At 40.0% G+C, this 25,290-nt stretch overlaps 1 protein-coding gene across 1 annotated transcript in view; it reads right to left on the bottom strand.

The window, feature by feature from the left end:
- Positions 1 to 25,290, bottom strand: part of Kcnh8 (potassium voltage-gated channel subfamily H member 8) — a 365,508-nt gene that overhangs the window by 232,989 nt on the left and 107,229 nt on the right. The window contains exon 2 of the mRNA XM_028766666.1: positions 13,319 to 13,552. Within this exon, the coding sequence (XP_028622499.1) occupies positions 13,319 to 13,552 (234 nt within the window). The remainder of the gene's footprint in view (positions 1 to 13,318; positions 13,553 to 25,290) is intronic.

Consider the following 25,290-nt stretch of genomic DNA (forward strand, 5'->3'; position numbering starts at 1 on the left):
AGCAGTCAAGAAGCAGACAGGAAGTGGACTGAGGCTACCAAAACTTCAAGGCTCACACTCAGTGACTGCTTTCTTCAGTATGACTCCATACCCTAAATCTTGCGCAATCTTCCAAAAGAGCACCCCCACATAGAGAAACAAATCTTCAAACACATGAGCCTATGGAGGGAGGGTCGTCATATTTAAGCTGCAACAATGAGACATGGAGGATGGAGGATGGGGAAGGGAAGAATGAGCTTAAAAAGATAGACTATGGACTAAGACAAGCTTGTGTGTGGCTTCAGGCAAGCTTGAAGAGTTTGTCTTTACCCATGAGATAGGAGGGATATCCTGAAGGCTTTGCTATAGGTACATAGCATCTGCTTTGTAGATTGGGGTCTTAAAGACAGTGAGGGAAGAGGATTTCAGAGTGTGCATATCTAGATAGTGGTTAAGATGAATTGTGCAACTCAAGCTCAATATTAAGAGAATCTGAACTAACAAGGGTGCAAGTAGGATAAGCCTCAGACACCAGTGATCACCTTATGAGATTAGGCTATGGACTGCATCACCTAAAAACAAATCACAGGTGTCTTTAAAGTGCCAGCTGATTCTGCATCGCTATCCTGCTGTGTATTCTTAAAGGATGTCATTCTTTAGTGTACCCACTTGGTAATCTAACACGAGAGACAAAACATCATTTTCTTAAAATTTATTTATGCATTTACATCCCAAATGCTGTCCTTCCTCTCAGTTCCCCCCTCAAAGGATTCCTCCCTCTATTCCTCATCCCTTTGCCTCTGAGAGGTTATCCCTCACCCTGGGGCATCAAGTCTCTGCAAGATTAGGCACATCCTCTCCCACTGAGGCCCACACAAGATAGCCCTCTGCTACATATGTGCTGGGGGGATTGAACCAACACATGTAAACTCTTTGGTTGGTAGTTCAGTCTCTGGAAAGTCCCAGAGATCCAGGTTTGTTGACACTGTTGGTCTTCCTTCATGCTCGGTGCCTTCAATTGTTCCCCTACCTCTTTCTTAAGGCTCCCTGACTTCTGTCCAATGTTTGGCCATGGGTATCTGCATCTGACTCAGTCACCAGCTAGGTAGCACCTGTCAGAGGACAGCTATGCTAGGCTCCTGCCTGTAAGCACAACATAGCATCAATAATGATTGGGCCTGCCCATGGGATAGGTCTCAATATGGGTTGGTCGCTGGATGGTCATTCCTTTAGTCTCTGATCCATCTTGAGACAAAACATCTTAGCTAAGTCATCACTGTGGTGGTTGGAATATGCTTGGCCCTTGAGAAGGGCTGCTATTAGGAGGTGTGGCCTTTTGGAAGAAGTGGGTCACTGAGTAGATGAGGGCTCCTAGTGGTCAAGCTCTGCCAGTACAGAAGTCAGCCTTCTGGCTGCTTTTGGATCAAGATGTAGAATTCTCAGCTTCTTCTCTAGTACCATGTCTGCCTGAATGCTGCCATGATGATCATCGGCTGAACCTCTAAAACAATAAATCAGCCACAATTAATTGTTTGCTTGTATAAATGAGTTGCTTTGGTTATGGTGTCTCTTCAAGCAATAAAACCCTAAGACAATCATCAAACCTTTATACAGTCCTTGTGATGGTAGCTAAATAAGTATGAACTAATGGTGAGGCACTGACCCACAGACCACGGCAAAAAGTAGCCCAAAGCAATGCACTGAATCCCAGGAAGAGTGTTATGAGAGTTTGGCACACTAGAGAAACACAGTTCTTTCTAGTAGAAAAGGCAGCTCCAAGAGGAAACTGGATGCTCATTAAATACTTATTTTACTCAGAGCTATTATCATGGACCTGTAAGCCTGTGGAGTCACAAAGGCCCCACTCTCAGAAGGAGCCACGCTTCTGTTTGATCTTCTCTTGTCTTTAGAACTTTTAGTAATCCATGAACAAAGGGGTCTACACTTAAATTTTACAGTGGACCAGGCAGAATATGTATATTCATGATTACATGAATATAATATGCTTAGGTTTCTTTCCTTCAGTTCTTCATCAGATATCTATGATGACAGCAACACATCTCAGTTTCTGAGGCAATAAGCTGAAGTACAAATAAGAATTGCTTAGCAGGCGGTGAATCACTGAGTGACTGAAAGCTGAGGTGCCACCCTGAATTACCTTGGTTCTAGGTGCCCATTTGCTTTGTAGACTGTTTCTCAGCTAATCTGCAGACTAGACATGGTAAATATGGCAGGAAGACCTTTGTCAGGGCTTGAGCCTTCAAGTTAAACATAATTCCTTCCTACTACAGAGACAGAACCTCTAAACAAGTAAGGGTCTCTGTTTCCAGGAACTCATGTAGCAGTATAGGACCAAAATTCATTTCTATTTGAGAATGTGTGATGACAGGTACCCTTACCAATCAGTCCATAATTGGCAACCTACCACAACAGGAGAACAATGGCCAATTGAGGACAGGTAAGAGGAGAAAAAGGGAGTCCCATGGTAAAGCAGGTGTAGCAGAACTAAGGGCTGCCAGTTAGTAGAAAGTGTGTACCTGAGAGTTGATTTTGGTAGCCTATTGCTGAAGACAGAGATTAGGAGAGCAGAAAGAACAGAGAGGGAAAGGACTATGAGTTGAGGCCAATAAGGGGGAATCTCCTTAACATGATCAGAAACAGTGGAGGAATCATAGGTTGGGGATGAAGTAACATGGTAAAATCCATCCTTTCCTACTCTAGCAAAGATGGCTGTCAGCGATGTGGCTGCCTCCATTTTGAGATGAGTACAGCAGTCAAGGTGACAACAAATAATATATTTTCTTTAAGATTGCCTATGTATTAATTTTTAACTATCAACCCTAACTTTAATTTTTCATTTTTTATTAATCATTTTATTTGTTTACATTTCAAGTGTTATCCCCATTCCTGGTCTCCTCTCTATGAACCCCTAACCCATCCCCCCCCTTCTTTGTGAGTTAAAGTTTTAAATTAAACATTATGTTACAGATTTTACAGATTTTTTAACCGTACCAAATATGCTTACTTACAAATTTAATGTCCAGAAAGTTTACACAATAGTCTAACAAAAGTTTTAGAGGGTTAAACCCACACCAAAAAGAGTATGAAACGAGTAGTGATAATCCCCGCTGGGCATAGCCTATCATTTTGTTCTACTTTGTTCTCCTTTCTCTCTCACACAGTCAGGATGCTCATCTAATATGGGACAAAGATTTTGGAGTAAACCTATAAACAAGTAAGCTTGGAGCTCTAGGAGGGAGAGTCATACCCAAAGTCCAGAGCCAGCTTTTATTTGAAATGGGATAGCATAAAACAGCACTCTAATGCTACTCATACATAAAAGACAAACAAATCCTATAAAACTGAATCTAGTAAGCTGAAAGAAAAGAAAGCTTGGAGATTGAAAATTTCTGAGCCCTGTCTATAGTCAGAGGACACTACAGGAAGGAGCTGAGAGAGGCACCGGTCACCTAGGAGTATGTACAGTGTGTGCATGCTGCATCTGGACTGCTCCTTTGCTTTTTCCCCATCCTGCTAGGTAACCTACCACCTAGGAGTGTGTACAGTGTGTGCATGTTGCATCTGGACTACTCCTTTGCCTTCTCCTCATCCTGCTAGGTCACAGAGCAGATTTCACTTTACAACAAGTTTCCAGATCCATGGAGCCACCAACTGTATTTAAAAGACCAGACATTTATACAGTATGTTGGGACCAGACAAAAACCAACAGGATGTGGAGTGAAAGAAGGGAAAACTTAAATATAGGAAATGGGAAATACCTTTCCATTTTCCTGATTGCTCACAGTATTTGTAAAGGTCCCCAATAGTATTAGGATGTAGGGTACCATTAGGCAGCCCTTTGGATTGATTAGCTAAGGGATATTGAGGCCAAATTTGATTGCAAAAACAAATAAGTTTATGGATCTTCCAGTTGGGTGCCAGCTGTAGAGGCTGGAGACTTTTTAAGAGGCATCTCAAAGTGGAACGAATTGATATGGAAAATACTGCTCTCATGGATGAGAAAGTGGACGAGGAGGAAAATGCCACTATAGCCTATAGTTGAGGGCCTATCCAGGACTCAGAGAAGACTGGAGGAAGATGCAAGTCATTCAGTAGATCATCATCACACTCAACTGGGGTCAAAGGGTTAGCCCACTTAAGCTTGAGGAGGTACTTGGCACCTGGCATGAGATCTTTCATAAAGGCCAGAAGGCAAGGACAAAAATCTAGCTGTAGGAGGTGGAGGGAAGTCTCATATATGAGAGCAATTCAGAAACAGGGTTAAAAAATCAAGAAGGGCATAGAAGAATTGTGGAATTTGTAGAGGCCAGAAATCAAAAAAGAATATGGACAACTCCAAAGACAGAATGTGAGGATAGATTAGGAAAAGGAAATAAAAGCCACCTTGAGCAGAAGGAAACTGGATTGCAGCTTCAAGGATTGGGGGACTTGGTCTGGTGAAGGTGGGGCAGCTGTAGCCTTAAGTACTGTGGCTGGAGTAGTGGTGCCCATTTGGGGAACTTAACAATTACCATTGGTGGATGGGGAAGATGAGTCCATTGCATGTGGACTGGAGAAGAGATAGGGTCCCAGTGCAGCTTAGACCCTGAGGGGAAGCACAGGCATCAGGAGAGCCTATCCAGTCATGATGCCAATGAAAGTGTTCCAACTCTGAGGGGAAAGTTATCTGGCAGGCAGGATCCAAGAAACACAACAAAGGCACACAGCACAGCAAACCTCACACTAGAGACTTATTGAGAGAAACACAGGAGCAGAGGCAGGCTTATATATGGTGTCTTGAGAGGTGCGGGATGTTTTCCAATATGGGTTTTGGTGAGATTTCAAGTCCTGGGTTTGGGGAAAGCTCAGGGTTTGTTATGATTTCAAGTTCAGAGTTGATGGGATTGTAAGCCCTGGAATTGAGGTTGGACTTTTCACCCTACAACAAGTCCTATATATATATATATGTGGTCTCATATATGTGTGCCCTTTGAACTTTTTCATCCTGGTATAAACCCTTTGAAGTTTCCTGTATTTGCATTTCTGAAATTCACCTCTTGAATATAAAAGATATAAGAAAGAATGTAAAAACATTAACTCCTTATCAAGACTGAAAAGTTACACTGAAAATCATTTCAAAAATTTTTAGCTAGTCAGGTATGATGGTATAGTCTCATAATCTCAGTACTTAAGACATCAAAGCAAGTTAGAAGCTAAGGGTTAGCAATGGAGTGATGCCCAATGAATGTCAAAAATAAAAACCTACAAGATAAGAATCTCAACCCAAAACATAACATTATGTTATCACTTGACGGAGCTGATTTGCAGGGCCCAGAACTACTTTATTCAATGACATTTCACATAGCTAATCTGAAAACCTAGTTGTCAGATGGATAGATACTGGTTAAGATACTGATAGGTATCAGGGCCAAAAATACATAATAAAGTTGGCAAACTCAAACCTTTTTTTCTTACACTTTGACTGAAGACTAAGGCATAAAGACCTAACAGGCATTTTCTCCCAAAAGTAGGACCTCTCTGACCTTGCAGATGGACCTGTCCAACAAGTTCAAGGCCTGACCATGATTATTCCTAAAATGTAGGCTTATGATGATTCCCTATCTTTGTTCAAACTGTAAACATTAAATTAGGAGATAAAGTCACCTCGAAGACCTACATTCAATAAGAGACTGTATTGGAGACTCCCAGGTTCCCCCTCTGCTCTATATGTTTCTTCTCTGCTAATAACAGCTTTTCTTCACTGACTGCAGCTTCTGAGATTCTCCCTGCTCCATTTATTATGCTTGAGAGTTTTCCGTCTTTTAGCTCTTTAACTGGCAGAGAAAACGAACCTAATCAAGACCCCTAGAGAGTAACACCTCTCCTAACTCCACACAGGAAAAGCAACTGCCCAAGCCAGCCCAAAGTGTTCACTCACAAGATTGCAAGACATGATAAGAGGTATTTTAAGCAACCAAGCTGCAAATGGCATATTATAAAGCACTGGATACCTGGGACACAGCATAGATGTCTTTTTGCCTTAATCAGTTTGAGAGCTGCAACTCTTTCACAGAGAAGAGTTTTCAAAATATTATTTTCACAAGTTTTTTTTTTGGGGGGGGCAAGGGCAACAAAACTCCTTGAAGACTACAACAAACACTTTTAAATTTCAACAAAAAATTTAATCTGCACAGTATAGTCTCCTTGGTTCTAGCTGTGTATGCATGTAAGCACACTGTCCTGAGGATGCCCTGGATGCTCTGATTGGTGATGCCACAGGCCCATCTAAGCCAATGACTTTGTTCTAGTGATTGTCACAATCAGACTGCCTTCTTCTTTGTCCTGGTTCTAGTGGGCAAACCATCTTCTCTTGCTCAGAAGACATGTTTCCTCCTGAGGTTCCTCATTCTTAGAACACACTGTCCTTTATTTTCTGTCTTGGGACTAGTTTCTCAATCTCTTGTTGGAGATTTCCAGGTGGCTTACCTTACTATTGTCTCAATGTGGTATTCTAATTTAACTACAAATTACGACCAGGCTTGGAACTCTAATAGTCACATCAGGTACATTGTAGAAACTATGCATTTCCATAAAAATGTGCATTCTTATGATTCATAAATTGAGCAGATGAACACACTATACTTTGCTCTGAATTTTGACTCTTATGCAATACTAGGTACAAACCCATCTTTTAGTAGTCAAACTAGAAATACTACACATACTGCATATTTAAAATGTCAACGTTGCGAATAATTTGACATTCTGAAACCCCATTTTTCCTACTTTCCTATATTGAACTCCAAGTTTAAAATACCTACAGGATATAAAAAATATTCTAGAAACCTGTCACATCTTCATATTGAATAATGGAGCATAAAACTCACTCAACAGTCTTATGCATAAGGTTAGTGTCAGAGGAAGGAAAGTAATGAAATAGAAGACAGCTGTGTACTGACAACTTTGAAACATTGATAAAAGAAGGTAAAGAGGACACAAGTCAATGCAAACATATCCCACATATATAACTCTGGAGAATCAACACTGTTGAGGTGTCCATTTTTTGAAATGCAGTATCTATATCTGACATAATTACAATAGGCATCATAATGACATTCTCTAAAGAGTTTTCTTAAAATTTAGAAAGAAACATGAAAGAGCTAAAACCGTTAAGGTCATTGCAAGGGACAAACCCCAATAATGTTGGAATGTTGGGGATATCACTCCACTTGGCTTGATGCTATATCGTATAGCTATAGCATACAAAGCAATATGATGCTGTCATGAAAAGAGACACAAAGTAGGTTGGAAGAAATGCAGAGGCTGGATATAAAGCCATATGTGTAACCCTGATCAATTTTCTACGAGGTCATCAAGCAGAAAAAGGCCTGAGTGACAGTCTGCTCAATACATGAAGATGAGGAACCTGAATTTCTATATGCAAAAGAATAAAGTTGATTGTTATATTACAAAAATTTACTCATAGAAAAAAATCAACTCCAATGACTAAAAGACCAGGTACAACAAATATAAGATTTGAAACCATAAATTTTACTGTAACGCAGACAAAAATCCAGGCCTCAATATTATAGCTTAAAGCAAACTAAACATGAGGAAAAAACCCCAAACAGCCATGGAGAAAGAAAGAAGGCACCCTCCAGGCTGTGAAAGTTGTTTGTTGGGACATGTGCATTGTGGTTCAAGTGAAGTCAGTAAGGAGAGTAGGCAGCAGTTCCTAAGAAGATGGAACTTCATCTGGGTCAGATGACCCACCCTTGCACCTTCTGTAAAGGCAGATAAATGGAGTGACTTGCCCACTAGTATATTTAACAACATCCTCATGTTTCCAGCAGCATGATTCTCAACAGTCCAGGTAATCAGCACGAATGTCCATCCATGAACAACGCACAGTGAAATTTCTGTGTATACATACATGGGACTCTACCTTCCAAAGTGAGCTGAAATTAGCCCTCTTTCCTTGTGTTGCTCTTGTCTGGTGTTCTATCACGGCAACATTCAAAGAAACAATGTAAGTATTGCCAGAGTTGAAGAGAGAGAAACTAAGAGGTGTAGGTCAAAAGATAAAAAGGAGGATCAAAGGACTAATGTATAAAAACAGGAAGGATGTGGTATGTCTACAATCTTAGTGATCAGGAAGCAGAAGCAGAGCAATTGTGAGTTTGAAGTCAGCCTGGGCTACACAGTGAAACTCACTTTCAAAAAGGAGGAGAGGATGGGGAGAGTAAAAAGGGAGGCGGAGAAAGGGAGGAAGAGACAGAATGGGGGAAAGGAAAGACAAGGAAGTGGAGGAAGAGGAGGAGGAAGAGTAAAAAGAAGATAAGAAAACTATCCTGACAATATAGCTTTGCCTGTCTATACATGTTACTTTCAGAATATATGCATATGTGTTTTATGAACAGTAGAAAAAATGATTTTATTCATAGTAACTTAGTTGGGGTCTGAGCAGCTAGAGCAGATGTGCTAAGCAGGAGGTTAGCTAGGCCAACACATGAGAGGCTGTGCAGGCACCACCTCCATATCTAGAAGCCACCCAGGAGGGCATGTTCTATCAGTGTACTGGGAGTCAGTGGATGTTCTGAAACAATGACACTCTGAATAAGGAAAGTTGAGTCTTTCTCTTACAAGGAAGTTTATATTTTTGAAATTTGGTGAGAGTAGCACTTTGTGCATTAAGGTGATTAGAAGCCAACATTTTACTTCTGGAAAGTCTTACAGGCTATTTGAATACGACTGAAGGCACTGAAATATCAGTGAAAATATGAGAAATTTGTTAATCACCCTGGGAAAAGGCATTATCTCCAATTTATCACAGAACACAGGGATTTAAGGGCAAAGACTCTGGTGTAAGTAAGAGTGTTTCTGTATAATGTTTTTTTATTTACTAATTTGCAATTTTGAGTGTTTGAATTAATTCCTAATCTAATGTGAATTTAACTGAGGGTGATACTCTCATTTCTAAACAAAAGATATATTGAAGTCCATTTCTCTATACCTATTGAATAACCATAGTTGGAGATGGGATCTTTAGAAAGAGAAGTTAAAGTAAGTTTTCAAAGCAGGGCCCAATTCAAAGCGAGTAGGGTCCTTATAAAAATGGAAGTTTTGGGCAGGTAAGATAGCTCAGTGTTGAGCCTTTCTACCAGAGCTCTCTAGGCTGTCTAGGCCCTACATGGTAGAAGGAGAGAATGGACTTCAACAAGTTGTCCTGGGATGTGCACATGTGTGCCATGGCTCGCATGCATATATATGATAAATGAATAAGTAAATGAACAAGTGTAAGTAATATAAAAACAAGTTTACAAGTGTAAATGGGTGTTAGGTACTCATACTGGGTAGGTCCTATGCAAGGATGAGGGAAGAGATAAGGATAGTGCTTTCTCAAGCTTGCCACAGAATCAAAGCACATAGAGATGGAGAACAGACTTCCTCACAGACCTTGAAAGGAGCCAAGTCTTTAGACAACAAGTTCTTGGACTTGTAAACTCAAGAATGATGAAGTCATGAACTAGTCCTCCTTAAAACCCAGATTTTAGTACTTGATGGACTAGGATCCTAAACAATCTGATATACCAAGAAAGCAGTCTGATAAAGTTACAAAGCACAATTTTAATTTCTTTCTTAAATCTTTGTTCTAAGACACATTCTCTATTTCTGGCTTCCATGCTTGCCTTTCTCCCAGGGAAGAAAGGGAAGATTATTGGATCTATGCAAGGCAGCTTCTTTAGAGAGAAGATATATTTTTATGAACACAAAGGGCTAGGATTGGGTGCTTTAGTTAGAATGACCTTCTGTAATGTACAGAAAACCCAGATCACTGCCAAGTTAATAAAGAAGCTGAAATGAGCTGAAATGAGGTGGCCCCTACTCAGCTTGTTGTCTTTGGGTTAAATGATTTTGAGGAACAGCCAGAGAAGATCTCACTTTGGACAGATTTCTGCAAAGACTGAAGACAGAAGTATCCTTTCTCTTTGTTGTAGTGGGACTCAAGAGAAGCTATGAGACAGGCTGACTTTGTTCCAAGATGGAGGACACACCCTATGTGTTTTGAAAATGTGATAGCATGAAGGATTGACCAAGTTTGTTTACTCAACTTCTTCATTATTTATGGGGGGGGTGTGCAAAAGTCAGTTACTTTCACACTGGAACAGAAGATGTGAGAGAATAAACACTGCTATGACCAGTTTCCTCATGAAGGAGGAAGAAAAAAAGGCACAAAATTTATAAAGCCTACAAGACAGAGGTCATCTGGGGAGTACCACCAGCCACAAAACTTAGTTATAAATGTTCAGTGGGTCATCTGATCAGTCATGAATCAATGGCCCTACACTGCTAGGAATAAATCATTTCCAGAGTTTATTTAGGAAAGAAATGCTCCTTGAGGAATAGCAGGAGGACCCTTTGTGCCAAAAAGCAAACCTAGCTTCATGTATCCATCGTATGAATCAATGTTTATTTCTTTGCACAGGCATTGATTAAGGAAGTATCAACTGACAAATGTTCCTCAAGACTCCAGGCTCTAAGCTCTGGGGATGGGGCAGTCTCCAATGTAAACTTTAAGAGTTCTAGCTGTATGAAGAGAAAGATGTTCATATAGTGGTCTCTGATACAGGATGAGTTGCACAGTGTAGATGGCAATCCCAACTATCTATAAGTAGATCAATTAGTTGCTCAGAATGTCAGACAATCCCCTGGGATGATTGTTTAGAGCAAACTGGCACCATGAATCATATCCATTCACATCTGTCCAAGGCTGTATGCATACTTAAGAAAATGGGGTCAGGAAATTTAGATATTTTAGATAGTGCCTTTACCATGCGCTCCCCACTTGAAACCTACACCACCTCCAAAGTCTCCACTCTTTGTTGTTCCCCTGGAATTTTCTCCTTGGCCCAAGTCTTTCTCAGTAGGAGCACACTGGAAACTCTGAGGCATAAGAACAAAGACTCTAAATGGGTTTGGAGTGACCTACACTAGGCATCATCAGGAGGAAGGATGAGTCTGTAGTCAGCAGTGTTTTGCACAAAGGATGTCATTTACCCTTTGTTCCACATGACAGCAGCTTTATCAGTCCTCTGCCAGTCTATAGCCTCAGTGACTTCCCCATGTTCTTTTATCTCAGGCTTCTTTTTCACTCACTGTGGTATAATTACACAGAGCTAGAAGAATCCTTTCATTTGATCATATTTGCTATGTAGGCCTTCTCTATTGTCACTGGGAAAAAAAAAAACATGATGGTTTGAACCATGGTTCTAGTGCCAAAGAACTGGGGCATCTTGTTCTGGAGTGGTACTCACCTACAGGTCACCATGACTATGTGTTCAAAAACCACATGGTCAGGGAATACCCTCCAAGAACAAGTGTCTTCTAAAGGTGGGTGAATTTTCTGTTTGTTTGTTTGTTTGTTTGTTTGTTTTCACTGACATTGACTTCAGTGCCCTCAAATACTGAGCACTGGAGTCTACAGGTCTGATGTCCACAGTGCATGAGACAGCCTCCCAGAACAAAAATCTGCTGATAGATGTCAACACTGACAAGATTCAGAAGTTTTGAGCTAGAGTGTCCTCACACAGTCCTTCGCCACTTCATGAACATTCCTATTGCCTCTTCCCACTGCTTATAAGAACAGGACTCATATTAGAGTAGGTCCTCGCTTTATGGCCTCATTAAATCTTAATTGCCTCTTTAATGCCTTAAAACACAATCCCATTAGAGGTTACGGCTTCACTACATGATTTCTTGTCAAGACAATTTTGCTCATAGTAAAAGGGCAAAGGAAAAAAAGAAAACAGAAGGAAGATAATTTCATTTTAAGGGATTGTCCCTAAAAATTATGTAAGTCAGACCTTTCCATGGGTCATTGTCCCAACTCTTACTTACATTTCTGTCCTACCTCAAAGGCTAGAGATGTATTATCTAGCTTGGTACTCACATACCCTGAGAACACTAATGGGCTTGTGTGAATAAGATGAAGTGATGACTTCTAATCCTCCACTTAGCATTCTTCCCATATATAACCACTGAGATTCCTTTCAACTGCAGGGCCCATGAGCTAGCAACATCCACACCCACATGGGATGTCAGCACCACTGATGCCATGCTGAGCTGCAGGTCTTCTTTCATTGAGAAGAGACTCATACAAGTGCACCCAGCAGAAGCCAGTTGGCTGTCTGTTTGTCTTTAAAATTTGAGACAGTGGCGGTGAGAAAGGTTCTATGTAGAGAGAGCAGGATTTTAAAAATATGATGATGTTTCTTAAGTTAACTTCCTTTTCTGAGAAGAAACCTTGAGAATTCTCCTCTCAGGGAGTAAGATCGTTGTGCAGTTCTTAAGAGTACTAAGTTTGGACTGCATAGGGGTTGATGTCAAATGTATCCCCTCTCCAGGAAAAAGACATCGGGATGGGTATGGCCCTCATGCCTCATTGTACAACAACAGGGGGACTGGAGCCATTACAAGGTCCCTTCAATTACTGGAGGTCAGGCCTCTATCCCTGCCTTCGCAAGATTAGATTTGCCACAGCCCTTCTATACTTAGAGAAGGGAGGAGATGTCAGGGGCAGCCCTGCTTACACACTGAAGGCCTAAAATCAGCCATAGACCTGTCATACATGTATTCTAACACCAAGTCTTGGGTCTCTGTGGATAAACACTGAAACAGATGGCTGTAAGCTATTGTAAACAGGCAGTTTTTGTGACAATTTACCAGCCTGAGTAGTCATTGACCTTGTAAATAGGTAGCCTTGGCAGATAATACCAACTTAGTTAAGGACAAGTGAATCATAGGCAGAGTCATAGTGACCTGTCCCCTGAACCCTCACCCAGCCGATACCCTGTTCTGAAAAATATCTGTATTCCCCTTGAACACCCACGCTCCAGTGTCATCCCATTCCCCAAGTCCTGCCTTTTTGTGTTTATAACCCCTGTGTGAATGAGTATAAATTACAATTTGAAAAAAATTATATATATATATATATGGAAAAAAAAGAAAAAAAGAGTACGAAGTTTGGAAATGATCTCATGTCAAGAGTAAAGTTATTTATTAACAACTGCTATGGACATGTCCACTTTAAAATGACTTTGATGTAGTAGCAGTAGAGTCTTTTTTAACAAGTTAATTCAGCATATAAACTGTTATAGAATAGTTTTAATTCTAATATAATGTTCCATGTGATTTACGCCATCAGTGATGGAAACAAGTCTATCATCCATGTCCTCTGGAAAATTTCTCCCAAACACTATAATTGTATGAAATACTGTTCAGCTGGAATGAACATAATGTAGGTGCTGAACTCTCTAGTAGGTGTCAAAGCAAGGCAACTCACCATTCTTCTTGTAGAACATAATTTCTCCTTTGAACTCTACCTTTTCCTCCAGGGACTTTTCTATCTGAAGCATCAGCTGCTCGTTGGTCTCTACTCCAAACAAAAACTTGCAACTGCAACTCTTCTGCATGACTTCAGTTCGTGCAAACCCAGCCAGTTCACAGAAGCCATCTGAACAGTAGACTATGGGGAAACCCTTTGCCACTTGGGCATTGGCCAGGATGAAGTTGCTATCTGGAAAAAACAGATAAAAGATGTTCAGCCACTTAAATCTCTTCTTTAAGACACAATTTCAGTCATGCTATGGGGGTGGGAGTACCCTCTCAAACAATAAGGGGAGGGGATGAAGGAAGGGATTTTCTGAAGGGAAGCTAGGAGCGGAGCAGTGTTTAAGATGTTAGTTAATTAATTAATTTAAAGGACACAATTTATGCCTATTTTCAGCTCACAGTGCTTAATATCTGTCTTTTCCTCCACTGCCTTGAATGAAAATGCCAGACCTCAGTGAGCAGTGGGAGCATTGGCTTGTGACTTTGGTTCATGTGCCCATCAGCCTGTCCCCAAGCCATTCACTCTCTGTGTGGTAGTAGGGATGATGCCTCTGAGAATGGCTCTTGCCCAAGCAAGTTGGCCTCTGAACCCATTTTGTTGGATCACATGATCTCAAAAGCAGATCATGAGGCATGAATTCAGGGGTAAGTCATGTCTTGGGAGGTGATGCAAAGTTGTGGCAAGAGGAACTTTTAGAGCTAAACTTTGAAGCATGGACCACATGTTTATAGAAAAAGGTGATGCACTCTAGAGCTTGGCTTCACAAGAAGGCATTTCTAATGCTTTCCAGCTGAATACTAGGACTTAGAATAAAGTACAACTATCATTAAAATGATTCATTCTTCCACACAAGAAACAAAGGTTGAATACTGACCATAAACATTTGAGGTAGAAATTTTAAACATAATAAAATTGAAGATGAAATGAACTATAAATAGGAGATTTAATGAAAAAATAAGATTTGTTATAAAATTCTATTACATGGAGTTATTGTCTAAAATACAAATATATACAACAAATGTGAAAAGTCTATACATACAAGCATACACATTAACAGACATTACACACAGACATACTCATGTTAATGTAGCATCTAGGATCTGTGCTTGTCCTTAGAGAGTAACATTAGGCACAGTGGAATGTACCTGCATTTTCCCATATACTATACTTATACCCATTGGTTTTATATAAAATTCTTCAAGTAATATCTACTTTGAAATACAATATTTCAGAGAGGTTTGTAGCAGGCTATTTTCTATCATGCCAAGAGAAAGGAGGTTCCATGGCCACTTCTCGATGGCCAGTGGGATAAATTTAGGACATCCAGTCTATAATGTCCCCATCTCCTTATAAACAACTGTGGTTTGTTTCCATGAACAGTTCTTTCTGTTTTGCTTCAGTCAGCCCTGGTCTGAGAATACCTTTATAGTGACAATATTTACCTTGCCTTCACTTCTCTGACTCAACCATTCCCCAGTCAGTCTTTCTTTCTTAGAGGTGAAGCTGAATAAAAACACTTGAAGACTATGAATCACATGCTCCTTGGAAGCCACGGGAATGAACTGGATTATCATAGACTGAGAATTCTCTCACATGTCACAGTAACATGTATTGGCTATTAAATACTGGACATTGTCCAAGGTGTAAATGAATAAATAGTATGTAATATTGTCTTTAGGGTAGCATGCTCCTGGCCATGTGGAAATACTAGATCAGTCTGGAGGAGACAATTTACAGAATCACACAGCTCAAGTATTTCACTTTCTATATGTGTTTTTTCAAACAATCTCTGACACATATTCACTTGACCTTCTGTAGGACAATGCTGAGAGATAAAGTTCAACCCTATTGTAAATTCCAAAGTGATGGAAAGTTTGGCAAAAAATGTGTGAATAAGAATAGTGTATGTTTTCTCTTAAGGTACTGTGATTTAATTAAAGAAGTGCATAAATACAAACAGTAACAGAATGCCATGTTCAGTCCTGAATCATTGATATGTAGTTAATAATTATCGCTAGGGTTGAGAATGCAAATATCCCAGCTTTGAAAACAGTTATCTTGGAAAAGGAAAAAAAAAGAGGACATGTGAGAAGTCTTAGGATATTGGAAACAGATGCCTACATATAGAAGTGTCAAGGGGTGAAAAAGGAAACGGGAATGGAGTTGAAGGGGGAGACACAATGTTTTCTCCTGAAGCCAAGTTTGTTCATTATTTGGATGTCATCTGAAGCTTTGCTTCCGTGTTTCTGGCCAAACTTTATCTACCTTTCTACTTTCCTATCTTCTAGGGAGTTATGTTTTAGGTGCTTTTTGTATATGCTTGCTTCTATACATATGCTTTTAAAAGGAAACCATGAACCCTTCAACCTAGGGTTATTATACTCACTCCATAATTATTACTAGAACACATTTCTTTTAATCATCTTAATTTGTGATTTTTTTTGTCTTTACAAATTTTAAAAATTAGAAAAAAATCCAAAATTGTATATTTTTTAAAAAGTTAACAACAGTTAGTTTTGATTAATTATATTCTTAAAAATCTTCTTGTTTATACAATGTGTTGTTTCTTGTCCTTTCTCCCCTAAATAAGAAACTTCCACTTGAATATTTTCAATAATAGGCCTCATTTTCATCTTCTACTGGCTTATTATCCATTATGTAACATTGTTCAAGTTTCCTTTCTGTTGCTGTGATAAACCACTATGACCAAAATCCTTTCTGAGGGGAAAGGGTTTATTTGGCTTATACTTCCAGGTCACAATCCATCATTAACGGGCATCAAGGCAGGAACTGTAGGAAAAGTGATGGAGAACTATAACTTGCTGAATGACTTTCTGGGTCCTGCATAGCTAGGAATGGTGCTGCTTTAAGTGAGCTGGCCCTCCTACATCAATGAGGAATCATGACAGTCTTCCGTAGATATGCCCATAGGGCAATCTGATAAAGAAAATTCCTCAATGAAGGCTTCTTCTCTGAAAGAGATGAATCTAGATTGTCAAGTTGATAGCTGAAACCAACTAGAACAAACATTCTACCCCCTTTCTTATTTTTAATGTATACGAAACATTGTTGTATTCTGCATGTCTCTTAATGGCATGTTCTCTAAATTAATTTTTGTAGTGTCTTTGTAACTGTTTGCAAATATAAGAAAAGACTGGTGTTTAGAATTCTAATAAGCTGAAAGTGATAAAGTCTCACTAAGCCATCAGAACTGCGTATTTTAATTAAGGATCATAGTGTGTTTGAGTAGCTAATTATTCCAGCCAATATGCCACAAAAAACAAACTAGAATAAAGAAATATACTTGTCCTCTGTTTATATTTAGCACTTGTCCTCCACGTATAATTGCATTTCAATTCTAAAGAGAATGCAGTGGCTGTCTGTGCTTTGGAAAGGTTGGTGTACTGGCCACATGAATGGTCCCTCTGTTTGGAAAGTGTCATTCCTTCACCCTGCTATCTCCACTGGAACACATGCCTTTCTGAATACCAATCCTGGAATTCCCAAAGAAGAAACATGGCATTTACTTTAGAATTATGTAAAACAAAGCCAGGGCCGTAGTGAATAGAAACTCATCACTGCCACACCACTCTCTGTACATATGCTCAGGGTATTTAACCTTTCAAGGAATCAATTATGCACATGTGAGAAGCATCTGAAGACCAGGAAGCTTTTCTCTGCTGGTTTTTAGGTCATCATTTTGTGTGTTTCTGGTCTGAAAGTGACAGTAAGTCACAAGACACATTTACATACTAGGCAGTTGACTACAGCTCTAAATGCTCCCTAGCAGAACATTTTCAAGACCAGAAGATAGAATCTCGTGTTTGCCAGACATGCAGGCTATTTGGTCTGACCTGCCGAAGCAGAAGAGTACTTTCCCACTCAGACAAAGACTGAAACTCCTTCGTTCCCAACTGCAAAGGAGTGTAGAGGAATAGAAGATAGAAAGCAGAGAAGGCAAGCTTTGTGTGGACTCATCATCACGTCCTCTAATAAAAATTAGCTATGGTGAATTTCATTCGCCACCCAAGATCCAAGACTAAATCTGAGAATTTAATCTGACTAGTATAATATTTTTCTAGATCATGATTTTTTAAGTGAAAAGATGTAGTTTTCTTTCCACTAGGTATGAGTCTTTTACCTATTTTTTTGTGGTGTGTGTGTGTGTGTGTGTGTGTGTGCGTGTGTATGTATGTGTGTGTTTTATATTTTCATTTAAGGGGTACATGTCGCATATGTGGGTGTATACAGACATGAGTGTGGAGACCTGAGGTTAAGGTTGGGAGCCCTCCTTCAGTGTTTTTCCACATTATTCATTGAGGTGAGGTCTCACAAGCTGCTGATATGATCACTTTCTCTAGGAATCCCCAGGTTCCAGCTTCAGTTGCTGGAATTACAGGCTAGATGCCATAGTCACACAGCACATACATGGTTTCTCACAGTCCAAACTCTGGTCCTCATATCTGTGCAAATGCAAACTACTGAGCATCCCTCCAGCAGGAAATGAGTAACCTACTTTTTCTCTCTCCCAGTTTCTGAGCCCAAAGCCATATTTCTGCAGACATCATTTATAGCTGGTATCTCTTAAATCAGTCTGGATCTTTCAGTTGTTTCCATCATGTCCTCTGGAAGGTCAATATTTCAAAACTATAGAAGCGATTTACTTCCTTTGTTCCACAATAGTTTGCATAGCTGAACTGCAGAGCCTCATAGGAAGCAGAAAAACGTAGTTGCTATTCAAATGATCTGGATTTCAATTTCATTAACTTCCCTTGTGTGTCATAATGCTTCGAAAGTGTTCCCACTGAAGAATACCTTCCCTGTGGCAAAAGCCAATAAGTATATCTTCCAAGGGATCCAGAATCATAGCCTTAAGCTTAATACTGCTTAGAAATCTTCTGTCCAACTTAAAATTCCATTAGAAGTTTGCATCTCGAATCTTTAATACATCCACGCTCATTTAAAAGTTTTTAATTAATTAATTACCTTATCTATTTACATTTCACATGTCCCCCTTCCTAGTCTCCCCTCTGCAAACTTTCAAAACCATCCCCCTCCCCTTTGACTCTAAGACAGTGCTCCACCATCCACCCACGCATTCCCACCCTACCCCTCTATCATCCCCCTTCTCTGGTACAACAAGCCTCCACAGGACCAAGAGCCTCCCATCCCACTGATTCCAGATAAGGCAGTGTTCTGCTACATATGTAATGGGAACCATGGACCCACTCACGTATACTCTTTGGTTAGTGGTTTAATCCCTAGGAGCTCTGGGGTGTCTGATTAGTTGATATTGTTATTCTTCCTATGGGGTTGCAATCCCCGTCACCTTCTTCAGTCCTTCCCCTGTCTCTTCCATTGCGGTCACTGGGCTCAGTTCAATAGTTATCTATGAGTATCTGCATCTGTCTTAGTCAGCTGCTGGCAGAGCCTCTCAGAGGACAGTTATACCAGGTTCCTGTCTGCAAGCACTTCTTGGCATCAGCAATAGTGTCGGGGTTTGGTGTCTGCAGATGGGACGAATCCTAAGGCGAGGTGGTCTCTGGATAGCTTTTCCTTCAGTCTCTGCTCCAAGTTTTGTTCCTGCATTTCCTTTAGACAGGAACAATTCTGAATTAAAGATTTTGAGATGGGAGGGTGGACCCATCCCTCTACTGGGGGCCATGTCTATCTACTGGAGGTGGTCTCTTCAGTTTCTATCTCCCTACTGTTGAGTATTTTGGCTAATTTCATCCCCACTGGGTCCTGGGAGCATTTAAAAGTTTTTGACTTTGTTTTCACGTGGCCCTGCCAATGTTTCAAGTCAACTTCAGTTGCAGGAAGAAGAGACATTGGTTTTCTTTACTCTTCCTAAATACTGGTTGGTTTGGCACTATCTGTCTGAGGTCGGAGCATTACAAGTCTAGTAGAATGAAACATATTCAAGGAGTTTAGGCAGATCCAAACAATGTTTCCCTATAGCCTCAAATGTTTAAAGATAATATCAGCAGCCCTTAACCTTAGAGACACCTTAGCACACCTTAGCAACAGTCAAAGCAACAGAGTACTTCGTAGATACTCATGTCATTAAAGGGCAATCTGTAATTCTTTAATGCTTTCTGCCAAAATGTTCAGGCTTTAATCATCCAAATCTCTATCTGTCTCTGAAGCATGTCTTTGATACTGGATCTCTTTTAAAGTTAAACCTTGTGTTTAATCTTTAAGAACTTGCATTAACATACAAGTGTTTCCACATACATAACATAACCAATCCTTCTGCAGAAGAGGAAGATGGGCAAGTTCAAACTCTTTAACCCTCATTTTCCTGTAAAGAGCAACAAGCAAACACAGGCAGTTAACTTTCTTTCTGGAGTTGTCCACAGGTTCCATGGTACTCCTATGCAGCAGCTGTGGTGCCTTACATCAGTTACCAATTTGATAAAGAAATCTCTGGGCATGTCTGTAAGGGATTTTCTAGATTATGTTATTGAAGTAGGAAGGTCCACCTTAATTGTGTATGAAGTGTGGGAGGAACTTAGCCAAGTGATCCCAGCAGCCATGCTGTTGATATTTCCTCCATGAGCCAACCGAGAATCTTCCAGCACAGCTAGAGATGCTGGAGTGAGCCACTGAGCAAAAGACAGCTAATTGAGAGGTAATGAGATGCTGGGAGCAGGGTATAAAGGTTTGTCCTGTTCCTGTAATAAACGAGTGCTTTTGCCACTTGCTCAACTCCCAGAGTCTGTGTTCTTGATGTTGTGCTTTTTTATCCCTGCCCCAAAGGGTCTTAGTCAGGGTTACAAGCAACAATGGGGGAGAGCATTATTTCATGGGATAGAGTCTAAGACTACAAAAAAAGTAGATAAACAGCATTTGCCACTCTCTGTTTCTTGACTATTGATGTGATGTGTGACCAGCCACCTCACTCTCCCACTGCGATGGTTTCCCTTCCACTAAGTGATTCCTTTGCAATTATAAAGAAAATAAACCTTTTCTTTCCTTAAGTTGCTGTAATCATATATGTTGTCATAGCAAAAAGGAAAGTAACTGCTCTAGTATTTCACTTGGTAGAATGCTCTTCAAGCATGCAGAAAACCCTGGGTTCAAACACCAGTGCTGCATAAAACTGGGTAAGATGACTCATGCCTTTAATCTTACCACTCAGGAGCTGAAAGCAACAAGTCAGAAGTTTGAAGTGATTCTTAAGTTCACAGTTAGTTGGAGGTCAGTCGGGGCTACATAAGACTCTGTCCCAATGAAGAAAAAATAAAAATAATTAGCCTCATTTAAGTGCTCAACCAAGGCAGATTGTGCTTCCCTGGCAACTCTGAACAGTTATCTCTGGAGACCACTTCATTGCTGGAGATGGAATATTAATGTCTACGATGTTAGGAAAATGCCATCATTTTTGCACTTTGTGTTGGTTTCCGGGGGGTTGATTCTTTCCAAGGATGATGGCACATATATTAGATTAATGACATTGGCTTCAAGCTAAAGTTCTCAGGGTGTCCTCTGCCAAAGTTTAGAAAGTTACTCACATTTGAGCAGTCTGCTCACATTATTTTTAAAAAAGAACATGAGAGGTTTGTAACGGGAGTTTCTCATAGTCCTTAAACTTTGTCTGCCCTTGACACCAGTTCCATGCTACACAGTTCCATATTGCTAGCTTTCATCCTTTATTTTTCATAATATGATTTTTTAAAAAAACAGTATTACTCCAGAGAGACAAATATTAGTGGAAAACTCTGTAACACTAAAACTCAAGAGTGAGTAAGCACTGACTAGAAAACAGTAATTGTATTTGTTTATGAGAATTCATTGTTCCCTTCTGTCCCACAAACACATAGCGAGACAAATACAAAAATGCCTTCCATAAGCTGGCACTAGGAGCCCTGGGATGCACCCTCAACCTTAACTGTCACCTTCGAGATGTTCAGAACCTGTAGCTTTGACTTTATTTATTATTTGCATTAAAGCAAAGCAAAACAAAATCTTGTATGCATATGAAATTTGAGACAATCCTTCAGAATAACATCAAGCAGAGCTACAAGAACATAGTGGCTAGCCAGAGAGATGGATCAGCAGGCATATGCACTTGGCCCAAGCCTGACAACTCTAGATTCCTGGAATCTACATAAACATGGAAGGAGATAACTGACTCCGCAGAGTGGTTCTTACTTACACACAAACACCATGTCATATTTATTGCACACATCATATATACAATAATTAGCAATAATAATAATTGCAGTATATAAAAACCTAGTGTCAAGAGATGGCTGGGGTAGGGCCTGGGTGATATAGGGATAACAAAAGGACAAAAGAAACTGTGCCTCATTGAGTATCTCATTCAACTGTTACATATTGTAGCACATACAAATAATACCTACTCAAAAATATCTTATTCAACTTTATTTTATCATTTGTTGAGTGATTGAAAAATACATTGTTTAAAAGCAAATTATCTTAATCTCTATTAGTAATAATAACAACAATAATAATCTATGTAGAAGACATTTTAAAGCCAGGCGGTGGTGGCACACGCCTTTAATCCCAGCACCTGGGAGGCAGAGACAGGTGGATTTCTGAGTTCGAGGCCAGCCTGGTCTACAGAGTGAGTTCCAGGACAGCCAGAGCTACACAGAGAAACCCTGTCTCACAAAAACCAAAAAAATAATTTAAAAAAGAAGACATTTTAAATCTTCTAAATAATGGGGATGGAGTGATGGCTCAGACAGTAAAAGCATTTGCTGCTCCTTCAGACGATCTAAGTTTGGTTTCTAGCACCCACATAGCAGCTCATAATCACTCATCATTCTAATTGCAGGGGATTCAGCACCCTCTTCTGCCTTCCACGGGCGTGAGACACAAAGGCAGTACACTTTCATATATGCAGGCAAAACACACGTACATGTCATATAAAAATAAATCTTTGAAAAGACAAGGTAGCCATGGTGGCCTACCTGTATCCCCACAGTGCAAGATATAGTTAGACTAGACAAACTAGTGTGCTCTAGGGTCAGCAAGAATCCCTGTCTCACTGCAAATCACAGGGAGAAATGGAAAAAGATACCTGATGTGAGTCTCAACCTTTAAACACACACAGGCACACACACCAAAATATTACTCATTTTTCCTCTGATTTTGTTTCATGATTAAACTTTTAAACAAAGTGGTGTATTTCATCATCTGTTCACTTTTCTAAAATTATTATCAATAGTCATATTGTGTTGTGTGTATGTATATGTCAAGTAACAGGAGCCCCAATATTTATTTTATTAATATAATCACAACTTTAGTAATACTATCATCATATAAAATCAACTCAATGGACATTTGTGAAACAAATAAAAGAAAGTTAAAGTACACTACTCAATGAGAAGGACATCCTGTTAGACTGCAAAGTTTTTGACTGCATTTCTGTTTTATTATTCATCAGGAATCCAGTAAAATAGATTTCTTCTTTTAAAATAAGATCATGGAGCTCAAGAATTGGCTCAGCAGTTAAGAACACTTGAAGCTCTTGAAGAGGACCTTGATTGGTTCCCAGAACCCACATTGGAGGGCTCACAACCATCTACAACTCCAGTTCCAAGGGTTTGATTCCTATGCCTTTTTCTGGCCTCTAATATCATTCGTATACACACTCAGGGAGCTCAAGTGGTACAAGAGATTAGTGCACAATACTTATAAGACAAATAGTCAGATGGATATACTGTATATACACATAAAATAAAATAAGAAATCTTTAAAAGAAGATCAGTAATCACCTGCACAGATCATTTTGTTCTCATGACTTTTATCTTCACATATTGATTTCAGAAAGCTCTTTGGCTTGAAGAAACAAAGTATTATTTTCTTTTAGGAAAAAAAAATGAATAAGGGGCTAGAGTGGTGGCTCATTGGTTAACTGCACTGGCTGCTCATTCAGAAGACCTGGCATTCATATGCTGAGTCAAAAACTTCCTCTAACAACAGCTTCAGGGTATCTAATGTCCTCTTCTGATCTCTATGGGCACCCCACTCACATGCACAGCACATACCCATATCTATACACGTATAAAAATAGTTACAAAGTAATAAAAGTAAATCTTTAAAAAAAATTAAAAACAGACTGATCATAATAAGAAGCTAAATAATGCTAACCAAGTCTCTGTCTTCTTTACAAAGCATGAAGTTACAAGGCACTGCTATTTGATGAAGAAAACACTACACATGTAAATTAAGAATTCTGGGATCATCGAAGATTTGTTGAGGTTCTAAGTGTGCTAATTACGATCTGAGCATTCCTCTCACAGGCTTGAAGTCTTAGTCTCCAGATGATGGTTCTATAAACAGATGTCCTTCAACAGAAGAATGGATAGAGAAAATGTCATTTACACAACGGAGTACTACTCAGCTATTAAAAACAATGAATTCATGAAGTTATTAAGCAAATGGATGGAACTCAAAAATGTAACCCTCAGTGAGGTAACCCAATCACAAAAGAACACACATGGTGTGTTCAATGATAAGTGGATATTAGCCCCAAAGCTAGGAATACCCAAGATACAATATACAGATCACATGAAGTCCAAGAGGAAAGAAGACCAAAGTGTGGATGCTTCAGTCCTTCTTAGAAGAGGGAACAAAATACTCATGGGAGCAAATACAGAGACAAAATGTGGAGCAGAGACTGAAGGAAAGGCCATCCAGAGACTGCCCCACCTGGGGTCCATCCCATATACAATCACCAAATGCAGACGCTGTTGTGAATGCCAAGAAGGGCATGCTGACAGGAGCCTGATATAGCTTTCTCCTGAGAGGCTTACCCAGAGCTGACCAATACAGAGGTGGATGCTCACAGCCAACCATTAGACTGAGCACAGGGTCCCCAATGGAGGATTTAGAGAAAGGACTGAAGGAGCTGAAGGGGTTTGCAACCCCATAGGAAGAACATCAATACCAACCAACTAGACCCCCAGAGCTTCCAGGGACTAAACCACCAACCAAAGAGTACACATGGAGGGACCCATGGCTCCAGCCCCATATGTAGCAGAGGATGGCTTTGTCAGACATCAATAGGAGGAGAGGCCCTTGGTCTTGTGAAGGCTTGATGCCCCAGGAATCAAGGGCAGAATGTGAGGGCAGGGAGGCAGGAGTGGGTGGTGGGGGGAACACCCTCATAGAAGCAAGGGGAAGAGTGATGGAATGGGAGGCTCCAGGGGAAAGTGAATAACATTTGAAATATAAATGAAGAAAGTATACAGTAAAGGATAAAAAAGAAAGATAGATAATTAATTAATTTTTTTTAAAATAAAGAAAAGCAAAAGGTAGGCCCTAGATGGCAAAGACAGGGTGCTGGAGACGGGGCTTATAATCTGACTCCATTCCATTCCATGCTGCGTACTCCTGACCAGCCAAAGTGTAAAAGCCCTACCTGAACGCTTTCACCACCACAAACCAAGGTACTTCGGTTTCCAAGCTTTCCCCACTATGATAGAGTATAACTGCCAAAACTATAACCCAAAATCAATCCTTTTTTTTCTTAATGTTGTTGCCACCAAACATTTTGTCACCGTAAGGAAAAAAGTTATTTATCATGTACAGCCTGCTGCTGCTGAGACTTGTATGAGTCGCCGCAGACCAACCTGCTGTCGTTGCAGCAAGGACAGTTAAAGGTAAATATCTATATTGCATGTATCACTCATGTGGTTTTACGCCCACAAATTTCTCCCTTCCCTATCCAAGAGCATTATGGGAAAGCCCAGACTATTCCCGTCTTCTACAAAGGGCAGAGAAGGAGAACGTTGTCTCGCAACTGAATAACACACAAACAACAGCTCCCCCAGCCCAGGAAATGTGAAGATGGTGTGTCGGAGTAAAACTGATGGGCCACATTTTCCATACAAAACTCATTCAGTATAATTTTATCTCTTTAAATAAATATGAATCACCAAACA

This window comes from Grammomys surdaster, unplaced genomic scaffold, assembly GCF_004785775.1.
Source record: "Grammomys surdaster isolate TR1022 unplaced genomic scaffold, NIH_TR_1.0 169, whole genome shotgun sequence".
NCBI classification, from domain to species: domain Eukaryota; kingdom Metazoa; phylum Chordata; class Mammalia; order Rodentia; family Muridae; genus Grammomys; species Grammomys surdaster.